Source organism: Diadema setosum, chromosome 4 (assembly GCF_964275005.1).
Source record: "Diadema setosum chromosome 4, eeDiaSeto1, whole genome shotgun sequence".
Classification (NCBI taxonomy): domain Eukaryota; kingdom Metazoa; phylum Echinodermata; class Echinoidea; order Diadematoida; family Diadematidae; genus Diadema; species Diadema setosum.
The window spans coordinates 21,910,196-21,930,719 of NC_092688.1; the positions used below are offsets into that span (position 1 = coordinate 21,910,196).

General features: G+C 36.1%; 1 protein-coding gene across 1 annotated transcript; it reads right to left on the reverse strand.

Moving 5' to 3' along the window:
* Positions 1–9,802: 9,802 nt before the first annotated feature.
* LOC140227706 (uncharacterized) lies at positions 9,803–16,974 on the reverse strand. The gene is made up of 5 exons (XM_072308118.1): positions 16,954–16,974; positions 13,968–14,023; positions 12,003–12,124; positions 11,573–11,693; positions 9,803–10,997 (listed from the first exon to the last, which is right to left on the reverse strand). The coding sequence occupies exons 1-5, from the start codon at positions 16,972–16,974 to the stop codon at positions 9,803–9,805; spliced, it is 1,515 nt and encodes a 504-aa protein (XP_072164219.1).
* Positions 16,975–20,524: the final 3,550 nt, after the last annotated feature.

Genomic DNA, 20,524 nt, shown 5'->3' on the forward strand with positions numbered 1-20,524 from the left:
ACGCGACGTATTACAAAGTGAAAGGGTTATAAACAAGTGGATTTCCAATTAGAGTGATGACGCTTATCAATATGATATCATTAGTAGCAAATGTGCCCAATAAATTCTCATTCATTTCTTGTTTATTTATTGCTAATTCTAATTAGTTGTAAATTGGAAATAAAGCAGTGGAATATCATATACTTTTTATTTCAAAAACTCATTTAACGGGGTAAAGATTGTGGGCATATGTTGGGCTAGTTGCATACCAATTTTAGAAAAAAGCAGACATAACATTAAATAACATTTGATAGTGTTGATATAGCGAAAGTTCACCTGATATCAAAAGTACAGCTGAGTATATTGATGTAATCATCATATTAATGTAATCATCCTGCAAGCGTGTTCAGGCAAGGCAGATGGAAAAGACAACTTCATTGTCGACAAAAAATACGTAATAATAATTCAGAGAGAATAAGATGTTGCCTAATTGTTGTCTTATCGAAGTCTTTATGCGTGTCAATATATATATATATATATATATATATATATATACATATATATATATATATATATATATATATATATATTGTATATTTACGTAAATAATTTAGCGCATAATTTACAAATAAAATGGACGGAAGCTTGGGAGAGCGTAGCCAGCTAACTTTCATATAACGAAGTGAAAGGCTAATTCTGCGTATTATGTCAAATTTTGATCATTGTAGAGACTTATCGAGCGTGTTCAATAAAGCCGTTGATAACAGTCAATAACATTGTTCTGCAAAAATTTTGCAAAGAAAGAAATTAGGAGTATTTACATATACCCACGGACCGTATCAAAATAAGATACCTGCATTAGATTACTGTTTGTACCTAGAAATGTTTGATAAAGGGTACTTGCTCCCATGTCCGTTATGTGGCCCATTAAAATATTTCTATTAATTTTTTATCAACTCATATTTATGAGTAATTTGAAAACAAAATCGAAGTCATGAAGTTTAAACATTTCATGTTGGTGCCTTTGTAACATGAGAATTTATATCTACAGATTGACTGAAAATGAAATTTCTGACATCTTATTTTCCTTATATTTGTCATTTTCTCCTTTTTGGGGCCTATCGCTCCTCCGTGACAGAAAGATACGTTTCACCCTCTGCGTACTAGAACAATATCGCAAAGTAAACAACAATCTTTTTACAGGGCGGAGAGGATGTTATGGGAATACCTGTTTTCCGAAATGTGGTTTTGTTCACTTTACTTGTTCTCAGACACAGATAACAGATATTTCAGTGAGAGAATACTCTGCAAAAATGGTTCTATATAACCCTATATCGTGCATCCCTCTTCGTATTTTTCATCTGTTTTCTCCTTGTTCGGGCAAAGTAGAGGTATTGTCGAGCCTACATAATCATCTTAAGGCTTCTCCTACACATTTTTTTTTTTTTGTATGTATATACGTATTTGTCTTTAAATCAAAGGTTTTGTTTACTCTAATACATATTTTTTTTTTTCCGCTTTGATAGCTGTAGCTGTGCTGTGTAGCTTCGGTCGAGTATTCTTCAAATGTAACAATACGTAAAGAGAGAAAAAAGTATTTCAGGAGTACTATACAACTATATATGCTCATATTTTTTTTAAGTGTATTGGTTACCTCTGGTCCGTCCGATATCCGGAAATTAATACCAAAGATTTCAGGGAACTGCAAATAAACAAGCTTGCGTTGATAAACACATCATGCACGCTCATTCTCTATTTTCCATTCTTTCTGTATCACTGATAATTTTGTTCATGGTACCTATGTTCAGAGGAGAATTAATTCCTCTGAGTTAATATGAAAATAAACAAATTTAAAAAGTGAATTACCATGCCAAAGAAGAGTTTGAAAAAGTAAGGCTCATACAACAGCAATGACCATCGGAGAAAGTAATATGAAACAACAAGAATGTAATTACTTGAAATTTTGAGTGGCAATGAATGTAGAATGCATGCAAATATAAATTCTACAAATGTATATTACATCAGAAATTTAGGGGTCTGTAAAAAAACAAACAATAGAAAATGATACGATAGTGAATCATATTCTTGCTTTCGTCTGTGCTCATGTAATATACGCTATTCAAAAGCAAAAACTATTTTACCATTACAATCAGTGACTGATCATCATCGTTATGCATTAGTAATATTATTGCTTCAACGATATCATCATCATCGTCGTCATCTCATCATCTTCATCATCATCATCAATGTAATCATCATGATCATTATCATCACGATTATCGTTATCTTGTCACGATTATCATCATTACGGTACAGTAAAGCCAATGTCAATTGACTCGTCACTTTCCACAGAAACTACTGTCAGTATTTTCTCCACTCATCTCCAGGCTCTTTAAATTCCTTATCCATTGAAACACCGATAATAATAATGTGGTAAGTACATTGTAAGTCACATCCTTAAGACTCATTTATTTATTCCTGCAACCGTTAATACAAAAGTCTAATTCCGGGAAAAATCTAAACACCGCCTGCTAAATACAATCTAAATTCTAATCTTGTGGATGGTCACTGGGTTAGAGGTATCAGGTTAAGTTTAATGTACTTATCTGCTTTGACAAAGCATTTTATGAATCTAAGTGGCTCGGAGTTGCTCCTCGGTTTGAATGCGAATATAACATAGTGATTATTGCCAATTTGAACTAAATGCATATTACTTTGAAGGAGAAATTATGCGCTACCTTTTTTCTTTTCGAAAACTGTGTAAGTATACATGTTTGCACATGTTGAGTCTTGAAATCACCTGCATGATCTTCACAAGTGTTTTATACCCTAGGTATATCTGTATTCATATTTGTGGTTTCATGACGAAAAAGTATGCTTAAGCAAAAATGGAAAAATCCATGTACACATTTGACCTCTGTTCCAGGTTCCAGCAAAAATGACACACTTATAGACCCATTTATACTCGAGATAAAGTCATTATACTCACCGTTGAAACACTGCAACATCAACCTGAATATCACTGGGAACTTATATATTCCATATCCGTATCTTCGTCTTATGGGTCAGTGACAGGAGAACAGAAGACAGCGTGTGATTCTCAATCAGAATTTTGGATGATTTCTTAGATATTTCATCCAGAACATCAATTCCCATGACTTTGTTGTTGGTAGACTCAATTTCTGAAAGGATTCGCCGTCCACGGGGTGCCCGTATAACCCAGATATGACCCTTTGTGACGCAGTCTGCATCACACGACAGATTTAGGGACAGTGGATCATCGGAACAGTTCAGAGAGAAATCTGCAAAGAAAAAAAATCGGGACGTGGAAGTAAATCTTTGACCATTTCTTACGAGCCTTTGCGAAATCCCCACTAAAGAGTAATCACTGCTTTAGCGCTTGGACAAATGAGTATAAAACAGACGCACAAATTAGGAAAAAAAAACACCCTCCAACTATTTATCAATACTCTCTGATCAAGTCTAAGTTAACAGTTTTACTGTTCAATTTGACAGAATAATTTTTCGAAAAGAGAAAACGATATCTCTATCTTCTGTATGTGTGCCTTTTGTACAATCTATCTTTATTTTATTTTTTTTTTAGCTTCGCACTGCCAATCTGGAAAACGACTTTGATTAGCCTCATCTGCTCTCAATGCTAGCAGTTTAACTGCTGTACCGCTATACTGGATATCAATGGTGAATATAAAATCAAGCGGTGGCTTAAAAGTCGGGAAAACTATAAGATAATTGTGTTAAACTGACTCTACTAGGTTTTCTTGTTACAGAAATGCAGACAATCCAAGGGATGAATAACTATGTGAAATACGTATTCATAGAAACAAAATACTTACACTCTGTAGTTGTTTCCGGCGTTGACGACGTAGTGAACGGATTGTAAAAAATGAGACCAGCAAACACCCATACAAATGAAGCCATTCTCTCTTCGATTGAAAAAAAAAAAACCCAAACAAACAACACTGTATAGCAAACCAATCGCCTAATGCATAGTAGCCCTGCCCAACCCGGTACAATGCAAATGTAGTTGCGTTGAGGTAGCAAAGAACGGATTATGAAGGACGAAACCAAAGTATGATACTACTTAAACATCTTCTTCAGATTGTTAACTAACATTTAAACCAACTGCAATTCAACACTAGGTACGCTGTGAAATCTAAGTTCAGTCCACAGTATCCCTTCCCACGGCTAGACAGCAAAATGAACGCACAGGCTATAACTGCAGTATATGCAACTCAGTCAGGATATTCTCCTTTAAGCCAGGTGTCATGCGCTGAACAGTATGATTCAACAAAATTGTGTTCAATATTCTTCTTCTGTGTATGCTGGATGAGAAGAGGAGCCCTAAAGGTGCGCGTGATGTCAATGCGCAACCATTCGGCCACTCCCTGCATGAGTGTTCTTGTGCCATGAAAGTTCAAAGTTGACGTCTCGATAAAGTGCCTGGTCTTTCAGGAAACAATGGATGTAATAGCATGAGAAACCACTTAAGCATGTCATGCAATTCTTCTCCTCGTAGCAACAAGGTGTTCTTTCTTTATTCTTTTGGATACCTTTGTATCCGTGATGGTTAATGGGGTAGTAACAAATTATTACCTACGCAATAGCTTTCGTTTATATCAATGATATACATAAATGATAGGTTTAAATAAATGTGACACGCTACAACAAAATGATCCTAAAGTCGGGCGAGGTCGATTATTTGAAAATTGCATGACACAATTCCCCAATCTTTCTGCTTTAAATTGATATATAACACGTCTTATAAAAATAATCGGTTGCGGAGATATCGATGTTTAAAAGAGACCATGTCAAGACGTCTGGGAAATCACTGTTTCGAGAAAAGCGCCCTAAAAGTTCTCCTTGCGACGCAATCACAATCAAGAGACACGTAAGTCAGTATTCACCTCCGGACAATAGAAGTTAAGCCCTAGCAACCCCCGAAATGCTCATTCAAACACAGCGTCGGCGGTCTCCTCAACGACCAATCAGTGACCAGGATGTCAGGAGAAGCGGCTAGGCATAGCGCAACCCGCCCGCACGCACCAGTCGACTGGGCAGTGTGCGAGCTTCACGCTTCGGTTAGCGGCAAGCAGCAAACTGACCAATGAGATCACTCTGGTCGTTGTTAGGGGCGGAGCCTATGTGTGGCGCTCAATCCAAATGTTCGAACCAGTTTCTGCTTCGTTGAAACGCCAAAAAAAAAACATGGCCCAGAAAAACGCTATTGTTTTATCTTTCCTTTCATAATTTTGCTTCAAAATTTCGACAGATGATAGAAGACATGTCAGACTCTAATAATATGTCAAATTCTGAAAATCGTAAGTTTTGACCAATTTTGGTGCTCTAACTTCAAACTAGATTTTCACGGCTTCGACCGTGCGCGACTTTAGGACCATTTTGTTGTAGCGGGTCACAAATGTTCTCCTGAGAGAATCTTTCAAGCATCAATATTCTGATGGGTAAGTTGATATCGTAAAGAATCTGCTTTCAGTTTCATGGATTTCAATCTGATTCACAGTCTTTAACCCATTGCTTACTGGAAACTGATTCTGGGTGGTTTTATTTTCTTTACATGGTCAAGAAATCAGAAAATCGTACGAAAGATTGCTAAAATGAATTCACTTGATTATGATTCATATATAACGTTCTTATCTCATCTTTCACGGGGAAAGACGGAGAGCTAAAAACTGGGTGATGAATATGTATAGTCCTAGCCTTATACTATAAGAAATACCATATCAGTGTATCCTGAAAGACAAACGTACACTCGATCCCTTGAAACAATTAATGGTCTGGGCTTGAATATCATATCTATCATATCTCATTGTAATTATACTCTACGATTCAAATTGCTTTATAATTTTTTTTTTTATTGATCAAGCAATGTGATTGTTTTATGCACGATTTTTATGCTGTTTCACTTTTTTTTTTGGGTGGAAATTAAAAATGAAATTGAATTGAATTGAATTGAATGTAAGGGCATATCAAATTTGAAAAAAAAAAATCATCTGGAGCTCACGAACCCTCTTTGTAACGCTTCATATCATGGAACCCTTCTTATCTGGAGCGTGTCACGTGGTAGCATCAATATTCACAATGAATTTAGTTATGCAGACTTTGAATAATTCATAAGTCACGCTTCAGGATAATCCGATAATTCATTCATCAGTTTCTCGATATAATGAGAGAATTCCGTATCACATCCAATTACATCAAGAATTGTGATCAAGCAACGCCACATTACACAGGCATGAAATAACCAATAAAGGCAATAGCTGTATTTCAAGATGCCCGTCCTTCCAAATTGTATGAAGTTTCAGTTTCAGTTAGTAAAATGACGGTACAAAAGACCACAAGGGAGAGTAGTAGTGATCATGCTTGTCCTCACGCATATACACCCACGTACATCCATACAAGCATACATAAAACGTGCACTTTTTTTATCACATCCTATTTCTTTGTGAATTTATTTCCTGGAGTTCTGCTTTGATAACTACATTTGTCTGCCAACACAATGTAATCGATATCTTTTCGTTTTACTTTTCGTTATTCATTGCGAAGTCATTATTTTTTCTATAACCATAGTACAAAAGATTTTGTCATGGTTTGTTGTACTATTCAACCGTAACTCACTACATATAATTTACTTCGAATGCAATATGTTGAATTGAATGGAATAAGAGAGAAAAAACAACAACTTGATTTGTAATCTATGGTTGGGTATTTTCGAATCGGTGATGAAATTAAGATACAGAATAAACCTTTGCACAGAAGGCAAATGGTATGATGTCGAAATAAATTCATACGGGAGGGGATGCTCTACATTTATCAATGATTGATATGGACATGAATTGGAACATGATAAGGACGTTTTGATATGAGCATAGTTGTTGAGGGCAAGATGGCCGGGCGAAGATTAAAAAAGCTACTGTGATTATTATGTTTTTAGTGACTGGCCGGGGTAGACAAAAAAAAATGAAGTGAAAAAATATCTATAAAATTGAAAACAAATTTTAATTGAATTGAACTGAATTATTTTGTTCCTCAGCACCAGACCACAGTCTTTAAAAGGCAAAATGGACTTCTTTGATTTTCATCCAGTGCTATGTAGTTCACCAGCTCTCTGTGACATCATAAACGAAAGTTGGAAGACCACGCCGTAATCAAGAACACGAAAGCACAAACCGACCATGCCAACGATTACTGTGAACAAGGAAATCTGAAGGACTAAAGATTTCCTAAAAATCTTTACAAAGATTTCCTCAAAATCTTTACAAAGAAGACATGTATAGTTATGGTTACCTGCTTTCTCATGTCAGTAACCTCGATGTTAGTAGACATCAAGCTCACGCCAGTAACGTGACAAGCTAGACTGGGACATTGACTTTGTCCAACCCTATTCTTGCACGCTTTAAATGTGCCTCTGTTCATCAATTACCAGGTTGAAAATGAATCTCGGTTGATCCAGGAATAACATTCCTTAATACATGAAATAAAATTCGTGTTTATAAATTCATAATAAATAAATAAATAAATAAATAAATAAATAAATAAATAAATACATTAATAAATAAATCTAAATACATATATATATATAGACATATATATATATATATATATATATATATATACAGTTATTCTATTACCTATTATTTGTTATTTATTTATTTATCATACAGTTATTTATTATAATTTTCATCATGATATAATTACTGACAAAGCTTAATTACATAAATATATCAATAAATTCAATGCATTCTCGCGATTCCCCTTCAAAGAAAATCTTTGTCAATGTTTACTACAAATTTACTATGCAGAAGAGGAATCATTATCTTACGTCTCATATGTCGTGCAAAAAAAGTAAACAATTCATTTCGAATATATTATGGGGCCTACGTGCCAACCGAAAGGAGATTTTTCTTCAATGAAAGGACAGACATAATATTATCTACGTTGGAGACGATCCAAACGATTGCATTTTGTATCTCGACACCCTCTACGAAACCAAGCTGAAACTTTATATCCAAGTCTATTCAATGAAGAAAGCGTTATTACACATAATGGATCGAACGATGTGACCCTTCACAACTCAGCGAGAATAATCTTGGGAGTGCAGCGACTTCCAAATTTTGGATTTTAAAGTAAAGGTTATATGTACATAAAAAGTAATATTTTGAATAAATTGTTTGTCTTTTCCTCTCTTTTTTTTTTCTCTGAAGGAATGTCATGGTCACTTTTAGAAATACCATGCCTCTATAAGCTCATTATGGGATATAATATGTAATACATATTCAAGTATAGCGACACTTTTTACAAAATCAAATCAATTAAAACGCCACACATATCACATGATATGCCAGAAACCCTCTAAGGAAATTGGACAAGCATAACAAGAAAGAAAGATTTGGTAACACGTGAGCGTTTTGTATTAATACAAAGCCTACACAGTTACTTTGTCGAATGTACCAGATGTTTAAAACCTTACAATAAAGCCATGAAATTGATAGACACAGGAAATTGGAGGTTATAGATAATTAGATAGACGCAAAAGATTATTGATATACTGAGAGAGGGAAGTGACATAGATAATGATAGCGAAACAGCACATGAGAAATATGACTCAGAATAAGATCACATTATGGTGGGTTTATTACATGATATCAAAAGGACAGCAACAATCTGTATGCAATCAGATCTTACGTCCCCTCATTTCATACATTAACTTTATCTCAACACAGAAGTCTATAGACAAATGACTGCAAGGCGGATTGAGCGCTGCAGTGGTAACAATCAAAGCCATGCCATCATTACTGTAAATCATATAGCGTCTATCGATTACATCTTCATCACCCAGTAACGGGATATTTGTTTGATGTTTGATGATAATGTGTGCGCAGTGATGCACATCATGTATGGAGCGAATATGAAGGCAAAACTCACATGAATTGTAATATGGAATAAATCGTTCATATTCACTACTGCAATATGGGCGAGATTATTCTGAAACTGTAAAAGTTACCAACTGACACTGCACTATTAAGTTTTCTTAAAACCATTATACCTATACTATCAAACATTCAAGATTTATCATAAATATTATTGCAAAAATAATCAATAATCATACAAATACGAAAACACATAGAATCATTGTCAATGATATAGTTTTTATTAGATTTTTGGATAGTTTTTTTTTTGAAAGATTTGTTTGTGCCTTGGTATTTTGTAGTCGTGCATGCAAACATTTTTATTCCAGGATATGAATGATGTACTCTTTATATATTTGGATGTAAGGTTGGATGAATTTAAAACATGATCATGTCACAATACAAATCAGTATTACTTAGTCTTATGCACATACTGGAAATGTAATTCCTTGTTCTTTGCAATATCATCTAATGTACACTTCTAGTTGTCGTACTTATCATCCGTAGTCTTCAAGGGTTTCTCTTTCCCATTTGGTCATATCCCTTATGTAAGAAATAAGTAATCACTAAACGCTATTTAGATTATTTGACTCCCAAGCATGCTTTTATGGTGGCCTCATATTTCACTTTTCCAGCGTGACGTATCTCACTTTTACAGGGTCAATGATTATTTTGTCCATTTGTAATTTTATGCTCAAGTATTCGGTTGTATTTGGTATCCTGTGCATCATCTTAAAAGAAATATAAAAAGTGAATGAAAATAGACTACAATGTAAAAAAAACAAAACAACAACAACAAATTCTGGGATTCAAGCAGTATACAACATACGAGCACATCATATGCATGTCATTTTTAAGTAAGCATTCATGTGTTATTATTAAACATTCATGTACAGTTCCTCTTGCCATGCTGGTTTTGAGTCACCACCGCAAGTCCCTCTTGTTTTGTTCACCGTAGCATACAACTCCTCACAAAGTGGTGGTGGCGTTGACGACGCTCCTACTGTTTTGTCCACTTTTGCGTACAATCCATCACAATTTTTAGATTCCGAATTTGCGGCGTCATGGCGGCCATGGAAGTCGCTTTCTCTCGTTGTGGAAATAGAGACATCGTTGGTAGCATTTTGAGGATTCAGCACACTGTATTCTTCGGAATCAAAAGCCTCTGAAAATTGCGACTCGTTGCTAGTATCTACTTTATTTCGTTCCTCGCGTTCTAATTGATAGAAAACGTCTCCAGAAGGTTCGGTTAACAAGAAACCCATACTTGTACAGGACGTAGTGTTTCCTTTATTAGAGTAAACTTTTCTCTTTGACTTGGAACCAGAAGCTGAGAGTTCAGGGTTGTAACTTTGTGCTATGTAGTCGTGAGGAGTATGTCCGGTAGAGTCGCTGAATTCAACATACTCATTTAGGCCTGTCATTGTCCTGTCGATCTCAGACGCGTCGACAACTTCGGCTTCATGAATGTGAGTGTTGCTAGGACCTGCATTCTGTCTCCGAGTGCAAACATCGTCGGGCCGGTTGCCGAAGTTGAGCGACTTGTAACAACTGTCATCAAACAAGTGCGTTTCACACGGGGATCTTACGTCATCCTTAGATATCCTGTCAATTCTACAAAAGTCTACATCCTGGTAATCCTCGTCCTCGCAGCCGCCCGCCGGTTGACCCAGTGATGTTTCATGTAGACCACAGCATTCAGAACTAGGCATAGAAGTCTGCGAAGTGCTGATGGTGGACTGGACGCTGCTCTGTATGGGAAGTGTACAAGGGGCGATTTGCTCTACGTCTGGAATCTGAAAACGCCCCATTTCTACCTCCGCATTGTCTTGGCAGATGTGATACGAGTCTTCCTGATGAATTGTAACGTGTCCGGACACGTTATCTGGATTGTAACGGAAAGAGTAACCTACAGCTCCAGCATCAGAACTGATGGCATGCAGTGAATCAACATTATCGGGCATGCTATGACCATGACTATGACTATGACTTGAATTTCCAACAGGGTGCATGTTTATTCGTCCGTCATTATAGCGATCATTCATCTGGTTTAAGGTCTCAGAAGGCCTGCGTCTGTATGAACGGAGGGAAATAGGATTTTAACCATAAGTGCACATCATGAGGAAATCAGGCCCTATACGTTGGTCAATGATTATCATTCTGTGTTTTTGTGAAGGCAAAGTTAACATATTATCATCTTTGCGAGAACAATTCCTTGATACGTAAAAATGTAGTATGGAAATATAGTATGTAGTATTCTGTTGTATGTGTTTGTTAACCTGGGGCCCGTTTCATAAAACTTGTCATCAGTGACAACTGCCACATTTCTATGACAAATTTGCTCTCAGCCAATCAGATGCAAGGATTTCAGTAGCTTGTCACGTCTGTGACAACTTGTCACTGATGACAAGTTTTATGAAACGGGCCCCTGGTGACTTTATATATGTATGAGCGTTTGGTATTAGCCATAAATTTCTTATCTGAGCGCACACGGACCAATCATTTTTTGAGCAACATAACATATCACGGACACAATATACATTTATATGTTTACGGGTAATGTGGAATTTACCCTAAATTTTCAACTGTCCTTAGCGTTATGTTTATTTGTGTTTAGTTTTTATTTGTAAATATTCCAAAAAACTCACGATTTTTGCTTATTCTTGCGCCGAGTCATTGCTACTATAGCAAGCAATGCGAGAGCGACACACAGGAAGGCCCCAGTAAGACTGTATATCATATTTTTCGTCCCTGATGTCCCGTCAATCACTGAAAGATATTTAATAGAATTAGGACATAATCATCTAAAGAAGAAATTACAACAGCGTGTAAATGAATTCTGTTCGACTGGACTTGTCCATTCATTGAGACAAGGTCGTGACACCGCCTGACTCGTCCGAGTCACTTCGTCACCTCTATCTGACTGGCGAGATGGATGAATGGGCGATGTTACTGCTTTATAATTGGTACTTCGAGGAATTTTCCGAATTACCAAATTGTATGTTGGTGAAAGGTTGTATCGGAGTCCCCCTGTTCTGTTCAGTGAAAGATTTTCCGCATTCACATACACAGCTTCACGGAATTCTCTTTCAAACCAGCTGGTTTCCTTGTCAATGGTGTCGACTCCTTTGTCCTCAAAGTGGTGCCCCGTGTTCTTCAGATGGGCGAACTTAGCCGACTCTTTCCCAGCTGATCTGCATCTGCGATGATGGTCAGATGATAGAGACGTTTTTGGAGAGGCTGTTTACAAGTCGGTGATTCGGAAAATTCGAACATTGCCCATTGACCCATCACGGGTGAATGATCGCCAGCCAGCCAGAGCTGAAGATGTGACTTACGCTTTTATCATACTATCTGAATGAATCAAAATCTACATCGATATGAGAAATTACAAAGTATTCTGTCACGAAAATGACCATTTAAGATAAAAATGGAAGCAACATTTTATTGCTAAATTTGTTTATACCACAAAAAATTAGTAACCTAGAGAACATTGCAAACTGGGGGGGGGGGGCGGTGGCAGCTATGAGAGCTCTTATTGCGACCTAGTGTCCATTTGCATATCCCATGACACTGGTGAAAATATCCGCCAAGTACACAGTACTTAGAAAGACTATGCATGTTAAAAAAGACTTAAATGTAGAAACTGCCCCCCAAAAAACAACAACAACAAACAAAGAAACAAACAAACAAACAAACACCACCGCGCAACCCCTGGAGCTACTGTGAATAATTTGTTCATTTTATTTTAATTGCATGAACTTTTGGTTGTTGTTTTTATATGAGAATAGTTGTAAATTGTTTTCAGAATTTGAGTGTTCATGTGAAATATTGCTATCTATGTACATGGTTTTCTGGAACCCTCGGTAGAACAGAAGTGTCTTGTAGGCTCAGATGAGCAGGACAATCCAGCCGTATCCTTGTAATGTTTGATTACTATATGAGTATCTGTAAAAAATGAATACAATCCAACATTTAAAGTGTAGTCAGTAATGTATTTACTCAGAATGTTTCTGGTTTTAGAAAACTTTTTCCCCTTTTAATAAGAGGTTCTTGGGTCTTTGTATAAGTAATTAGATTGTCATCCTTGTGATAACGCATTGTTATTTGTGACAAATTTGATCATGTGTTGTCATAAAGAAGAAGAAAATATGTAAGTTCTCCCGGCCCCCACTGCCCACACACCCCTGGATCTGCCATGAAGAAAGAAGAAATTACAGTCACCATCTAGCTACTCATAGCACTAACTTAGCTTATCTTTCCTGTTTCTATAGATAGAAGATTCATATAGATTTCGTAAATATGGGGGCTTTGCCCCCCACCCCTTCCCCCGGCATTGTGTCCCAGGTTGGGAATTGTACCAATTTGCTCAGATGGAACCCTGGCCATAACCCTTGCTTAATTTGGTTAAAAAAAAGTCTGATGACGCGTTTTCAAGAAGAAAATGTATTTGAATATATTTGGAAACTATGTAACAGTCATCAGTGAACTACCTCATGGTATAAACTGTGCTCAATAAATTCTGGTACAAGAGAAGAAGATTTGTAACTTCAAAGATTCTTTTTTTTTGGGGGGGGATGGTTGGGCCCCCTGGGAGCCCCCCAGGTCGTGTTAGGTGCCTATTTGAACAAACTAAGATTCTATCCCCCTATAGGGATGCTACCTGCCAAGTTTTGTGAAAATCGGCCCTGGTTGTTTTCAAGAAGATGAATATGTAAAATGTTTCCGCACGACGCACAACGTATGCAGACGAAGAGTGATTGCAATAGCGAAGGCTCATGTGAGCTAGAACAAATGTTGTTTAGTTTGGAAAATATTGCTCACAAGGATGATCACGACATTCGCTCTATGGTTTTGCCTGTCAAAAGTCAAGTTGGACACAACTGCTTGAATACATTGCCTTGAGGTAGATCTTTGTCTCAATTTTGGGTAATTACTAGTTAACATTTCTTGTTCTATAACCATTTGTACAAGAGGAAGGGCACAGGATGAGCTAAGATAAAAATAGAATCGAAATTTGGACTACTTTAGGTCGCAACTCACGTGAAGAAAAGGAAGGGCTTGACATCGCTGATGTCGTCAAATGTTTTTCCTATCGCCTGTAAATAGAAAAAGAAGACAACAAGAACACATTTCAGAGATGCACTGGAATGAGTGAGACCCTATAAACCTGCTGAGAACCAAACTTAAAGTAGGCCCTAAGCAACATTTCCATACTAGTCGAGTAGATACTTTTCAGACCTGGGCCCTGTTTTATGAAGAGTTAAATGTAGTTGATTTCTATCTTGAGTCTGTGGCAGGCTGTGTGGTAAGGAAATGCATAATCGTTAATATCTTTTGATAAAGCGGGGCACCGGAGGAGTACATAGGCTTGTTGTTGTTGTTGATTTATGTGCTAGAAGGGTATTGAAGAAAATGTACTTTACAATAATTTCTATAGCCCTCATATCATATTCAGCAATTTAGTCAAATATGTAAAATGTTAATTTCATCGTAGGAAGCCCCAAAACAGAAATAATACAATTTTCAAGTGTTTCCTATGACCAAGAAACGATTTATGGCTCCAGCGTGTGCTTCCAAACTATAGAAATGTTTTATATCATCACCTCTGAGCTAATTAGAATATCATGTATGTACAGTGTACAATAGTCCAGTATAGCTGGTACCATTTTCCATGTACATTACATGGAAATGTATGAGAATGTATGGGCCTTTTGTTTGTTTGTAGATTCTTGTGTTAGATAGGTACTAGCATTGTAGTAATCTAAGCTTGGCTACCACCTTATCAGCCTTGAGCAATTAACTTTGATTAGCCTCATTAGTATATTTAGCTTATAAGGGCAATATATGATATGCATGTTTCTAATCTTTGTTCAGGGATCCTTGAGTATACAGATAAAATGACTTTTCAAGGTTTTCTTCATCGAGGAATACAACATCAGTTTTTTTTTTTCAAATGATGCAAGTGTGATGATTAAAAAAATTAGAATAATTATCATTTTCAAATCATTTGCTAATATCTAAACGATAATGAAATACATAGCACCATAGACCATGTATATACCCTCAAAAAATTGTAGTTCAATTTGCTGTTGTTGTGGACTATGGTGAGATGGGTATGTAAGTTTAGATGAGGCTCGTTTACCACCTGGGATTTACAATTTAGATCTACAATTTACAAATCTACAATTTAGTCGCCTTAATTAGTATAATCCTCTAATCTGAACGTGCAGGTGTAATCTGGGAAAAAAAAAGTTTGTATATAGATAAAAATGAATGATGTGTAAGCACATTGATGGGCATTGAAGTATTTCAGCTGTATGATTGCTTATAAACACTAAATTTGTTGTTCTAAAGTGTGACCATAGGTGTATGGGTGTATTCGATATGACTGATGATGAAGGTTCGTTGTCCAAGGAATAATGCTATATGATATGAACGACTTCGACGCACCAACTGTTGTTTGCTCGAACACTTGACAAGATGGTACTGAATCATACCAGACAGGGAAGTAAGTGGACCATCCGGGTCTTCCAACACACTGAAGTGTCGCGCCTCCGTCGGTGAAGTAACCTTCTTTACAGGTGTGAGTTACCATAGATCCGAACCTCGTGATGTTGGAGCTCCAATCACCATTAGGTACATGAATAGGGTGATCACAAACTCCGACTGAAACTATCAATGAAACAGAAAGGCAGGGATTTGTAAGAAACCCGGGATCACGAAAAAAAAAAAAGCTCTTGAAATGAAAATACTTTAATGAATTGCTTTTGTGAGGTTTGATATGGCGCAAAATGTCTGTTAATCTAGGGTTTTGTTCTTTTTTGATATGTGAAATGATAAGAAGATAATACAAAGTAGCTGCAATTCACATTGCGCAGTTACCATAAGTAACCTAGAATCTGTTGATCGAACTAGTACGTTCGAAGCATTATGTAGAGAGGAAAAACCTTGTACACACTAAGACAAAGTGAAATTATAAACATTATACTCTAAGAAAGGATATTATATCTTTATTCATATTTCTTGTTTGTCTTTCCAAGCCGTAATGAAATTGCTGAAGATCGTGAAGATGATAGTTGAATACTAATTGGAAGTTGTAGCAGTTTTAACTTAAAAAGAAGAAGTAGTAATGAAATCATCACACACTATCGACGTTGTTACTGACAACTGTCCAAAAGAATTTTCCTGGAGTAATTATCTGTAAATTTTAAAATAAGCTATTGTAGATTGATAGTGAGGATAGTCAAAATGAGAGGGAGCTTTGACTGGCTACCATCGAATTTCTGCTTCTAATACTTACGGGAAAAAGAATAGTGGAAATTCCTTAGCTTTGAGAGACGTGTCTCGTTAGGACATCTCCAGTCGTGAGTGCAGACTGAAGAGCTGCAGAAGGTGTTGTAATCTTCTGGTTGAAAACATGTACACTTTCCTTGATACATTACAGCAGTGCCATTGTGTGTAGGCTTTCTCGAACAGTTTAACACACATTTTCCAGAGGAGGGAATAGCAAAGCCTAGGTGAGAGAAAGCCTTAAACACAGTATCGTCGCCGTGGTAGCATCCAAGAAATCCTGGGTCTACGTAGAAAGGGGTATGAGTATGATATACTCATTATTCTACACGGAATATGTAAGCACTTATCACACCAATATGAAAAATATTTACAATTTCAACAATCAGAACTAAAATGTTGGAAACAGAGATAAAAGAGCCTTTGAACACTGACATTACATAGGTATCCACTAGCTTCTAGAGTATAGCGAATAAATGCGTAATTGGCATCATAATGTAAAACGACTTATTTGAAGTACAAGCCAATACACTGATAATGAAAATTTTTGCTTCCAAATACGTTTATTGTTTGGTAAAATCTACGACAATTTTTTGATGGTTGGAATGTATTGCTAGGACACGTACAGTAGGTCAGAAACTCAGGAACATATTACGGCTGATATTGATACAACAAATATTCGTATGTTTGTATGCATATTTAAACGTGTCAATTGTATAATTATACTTAGTCTTACCTCGGCATTTGATTGTGACATTGCTATTCGACGAACATTCAATGGTTTCCAGTACACAATCCACTAAACGGAGAGAACCTGGAATTTGATACGAATGTTGCATACATCACATATTTATTGTTGAATTCTTCAAAAGATTGATCATATCTTTGCCAATAGAATCATTATCATAATACTGCTCGTATAATGGTTTTACCAAATACTTCATGTATCCCAAAAAGTATAATGAGTTTAAGTAATACTTATTACTTCATTTACTTCACAGAAATCAAGATAACTATACAGTCAATTACATTAGCACAGTTAAAGGAGAATATTTTCCGACACGTACTAAAAGGACTTGCATGGTTAAAAACATTTTATGCAACATACGTTACATTGTTTTATGATATTCCAGAAAAGCATAATGTACTAGACCTTACTTTATTCTTATAGGTGCTGACCTGTATAATCTTAGAAGGTAACCCACAGTGAAACAAAATAACCCAAACAATATAACCATATATAATAAATAAATGAAAGCTCTATACTGGGATATATGGCATTGAAAAAAAAATATTTTGTTACTATTAAACATTAAACTTTGGTAATATAGGTTACCGATTTGGTAATATTCTTTCCAGTGCTTAAAAGGCCACAAATAGTTATGACCACCTGAAAATGACACTACCCAGGCTACAGCCACGTGCGTGTGGCTGTACCTTGTGTGATATCATTCTGTGTAGAATATACTCTAAACATTTGAAATCTTGAAATTTACTGACAATATCACCGTGAAGGTTAGTGGTACTTCATTAAGATCAGATTTGCTAAGTAAGTAATGTTATAATTACACAAAAATTATTCCACCAATTGCAGTGTTTTTCTAACTCCTTCAAAAGATACCAGACCCAGGCCACGTCGAGACAAAAACGGCTAGTAGGGCAACTGAGAACAATTGATCATTTAGAAAATACCAGATTAGCAAGCTTTATGCAAACCCAATAGTCTCATATTTCGAAACGACCTTCGCTGTATGTAAGTTTTACTTGTGCTTATGGAAAATAATAAGACATTAAACTTTGAAAAATCAAGGCTTCCGTGTAAATTCCATCTAAATTTTCAGTTCTTCAGGTATACGACCTGTCTGTAACTTTTTTTTTAGACATTGATAATTCTCTTTCAGTTCAATTCAATTTAATTCAAACTTTATTTTCCTTTTTTTTTCAACTGACTGTAAAAAGAAATATATAAGATTTATGATATCGAATTGTACACAGACAGCCAGATGTTTATGTCTATGCTCAGTACCAGAAGAGCGTATAATGCATTCTGCGAAAAAACTGGAGGTACTCGTAGAAAAGACTTATGCATGTAGGTAATGTTTAGATAGATCACAAGCAACATGCAGGTATAATGTTACTGTTATGACGATTATAAGTATTATTACCTTCTGTAATATTCTGAGAACGGCATGAAGTGCCTATACTGTTTAGGCATTTCACATATATATGCTTTATCTCAACCCATCGCCAAATGGAAAGCAAGTTTTTCTACTTCTGGAGAAGTAAAGATGTTTGTGTCGAGCACACTCATTGACACCGGGCCTATGTTTTCAGTGTTTTTTACGTCTTCTTCAAAATTAGTTGATACACGAAATGACATAATATAATATACGACTGTGCCAAATATAAGAAAACAAATTCCAAAAGTTTCAATAGGCATGTTAGGCATCGACCCGAGGACTTCTATTTTATATTCTACTAAATGACACCTAAACGTTTTAGTACAGTTTGCGAACATGCGTAACAGATGTACCTAAACCGACATGAACATAATGAACAATACAACAGTTACCGTCAGAGCATGAGAGCCGGGTATAACTGTTCTTTAACGCCGTATTTCGCCTAGATTCATCCAAATACCCTTCTGCCGCTGGGAAACCGAGCTCTTCGCAGATCATGTCAGCAGTTTTGGCGGTGAATCCATCAAAGCAGACATATTTATCTGATTTGTAGATTACTAAACCTTCAGCTGGAGAGAGTCCATCAACCAGCTTGACAGATGATCCTTGAAAATCGATAATGTCTCATGAGCATTTGGGGTTCAATTCAGTGCCATTGAGATTTCCATTTCATCACCAAAAAACCGTGATGAAATAGAAAGTATACCTCATACATATTATTACCAGAAAATGCATAACGAAAGTTTTAAAAAGGAGAATAACCTATACATACAAATTCATAAGATACAAATTTTCAATGTCCCCCTCCCCCCCCCCCAAAAAAAAAAAATATATATATATATTAAAATGAAACAAAAAAAGTGGCCAACTGAAAAGCAGAGGTACACAATACGTTTTTGGACTTTCGCAATAGAGCCAGAAGTCTCGTCAGTGGTATAGTCAATGACTTAATCAAATTCAGCATAATACTCTCTGAATCCCCTCATAAAAAGAAAGAGTGGAAAATTAATCTGATCGAGCGATGCAATCAAAAATTTTACCATTAAACACACTTGTAAAATGATGCCTACCAATCTACTGGCACTTGACTGCATCATCTCAACAGCTAAATGTGAGTTGATGGGTCTTCCCGTGATGCGTCACAACCGAACATGGAATATGGGATACTGCCATCACTGCTTATAAGGGTTGTTTAGACAAATTGGAACTGGACAATTACTATTTCCTGGCAATGAAACAATTATATGTAAGAGCTGATTTCCTTTTTATTGACTGAATTGCAATGCTCAACCATTAATGCTTATAAAAAGATATTCACGTATGAATACTCTTAAAAAATACAGCAACAACACACACGTTGAGACATACTTATGATAGAGTATACAAAGAGTATATTCTTCTCTTTATGATAAAACTCTGATGTTCACATAGTTATTCCTATTTATCTGAATTGTGCACCAAGCATTGCTGCTTCGTTTCATATATTCTGGACAACATATTCATCTCCTTTCCTGGAGAAAAGGTTTGAGAATTGTATGTCACCCTTTCTGCTGTGAAATGTGAAAAAAACAACAACAATAGAGAACAAAGACTCTCAAAATCCAAACTAAGCCTCACTCGCACCTGCAGATCCATCAGACACATCAAAAAGCATAGTTATTTTCAACTTTAAACACATGTCTCGACAGGGTTCTTTTTTTTCTCAACCTCCACCTCTATACAGGAGATAGGCAAGCGGTCGAGCAGGTAACATCATGAACTTTTGTTTAGAACCACTTTTCAAGTAAAATTTTATTCGCTATTGTGACTCCTTTAAACCAGCTAATTCCTGATTTAGATCTACTACTGAAAGAGTCCTTTTTGTAAATAACGTTCTTGTTTTTCCTGAAATGAACAGAATTTGATAGTTTGAGCATTCGGGTAGTTATTGATTGTTCTATTCTTTATACATAATACTAGAAAATGCATTAGTCAATTGATTTGCACTGGATTGGAAGTGATTTGACATGAAATGAAGAGTTTGTTTGCAAAAACCGATAAGTCCATATTTGCCAAATGGAGATATTTGCGATTAAAGGTCAAGAAAGATAAAGAGAATAATAAGAAAAGTTTTGCTTCTTTTGGCCA

Excerpts from the sequence above, each read along its gene's own strand:
- LOC140227706 (XM_072308118.1), bottom strand. The coding sequence starts at position 16,974 with ATGTCACAATCAAATGCCGAG. Across the intron at positions 14,024-16,953 it reads TGTCACAATCAAATGCCGAG|GCGATAGGAAAAACATTTGA; the intron begins GTAAGACTAAGT and ends TTCTATTTACAG. Across the intron at positions 10,998-11,572 it reads CGCAAGAATAAGCAAAAATC|ACGCAGGCCTTCTGAGACCT; the intron begins GTGAGTTTTTTG and ends CCGTTCATACAG.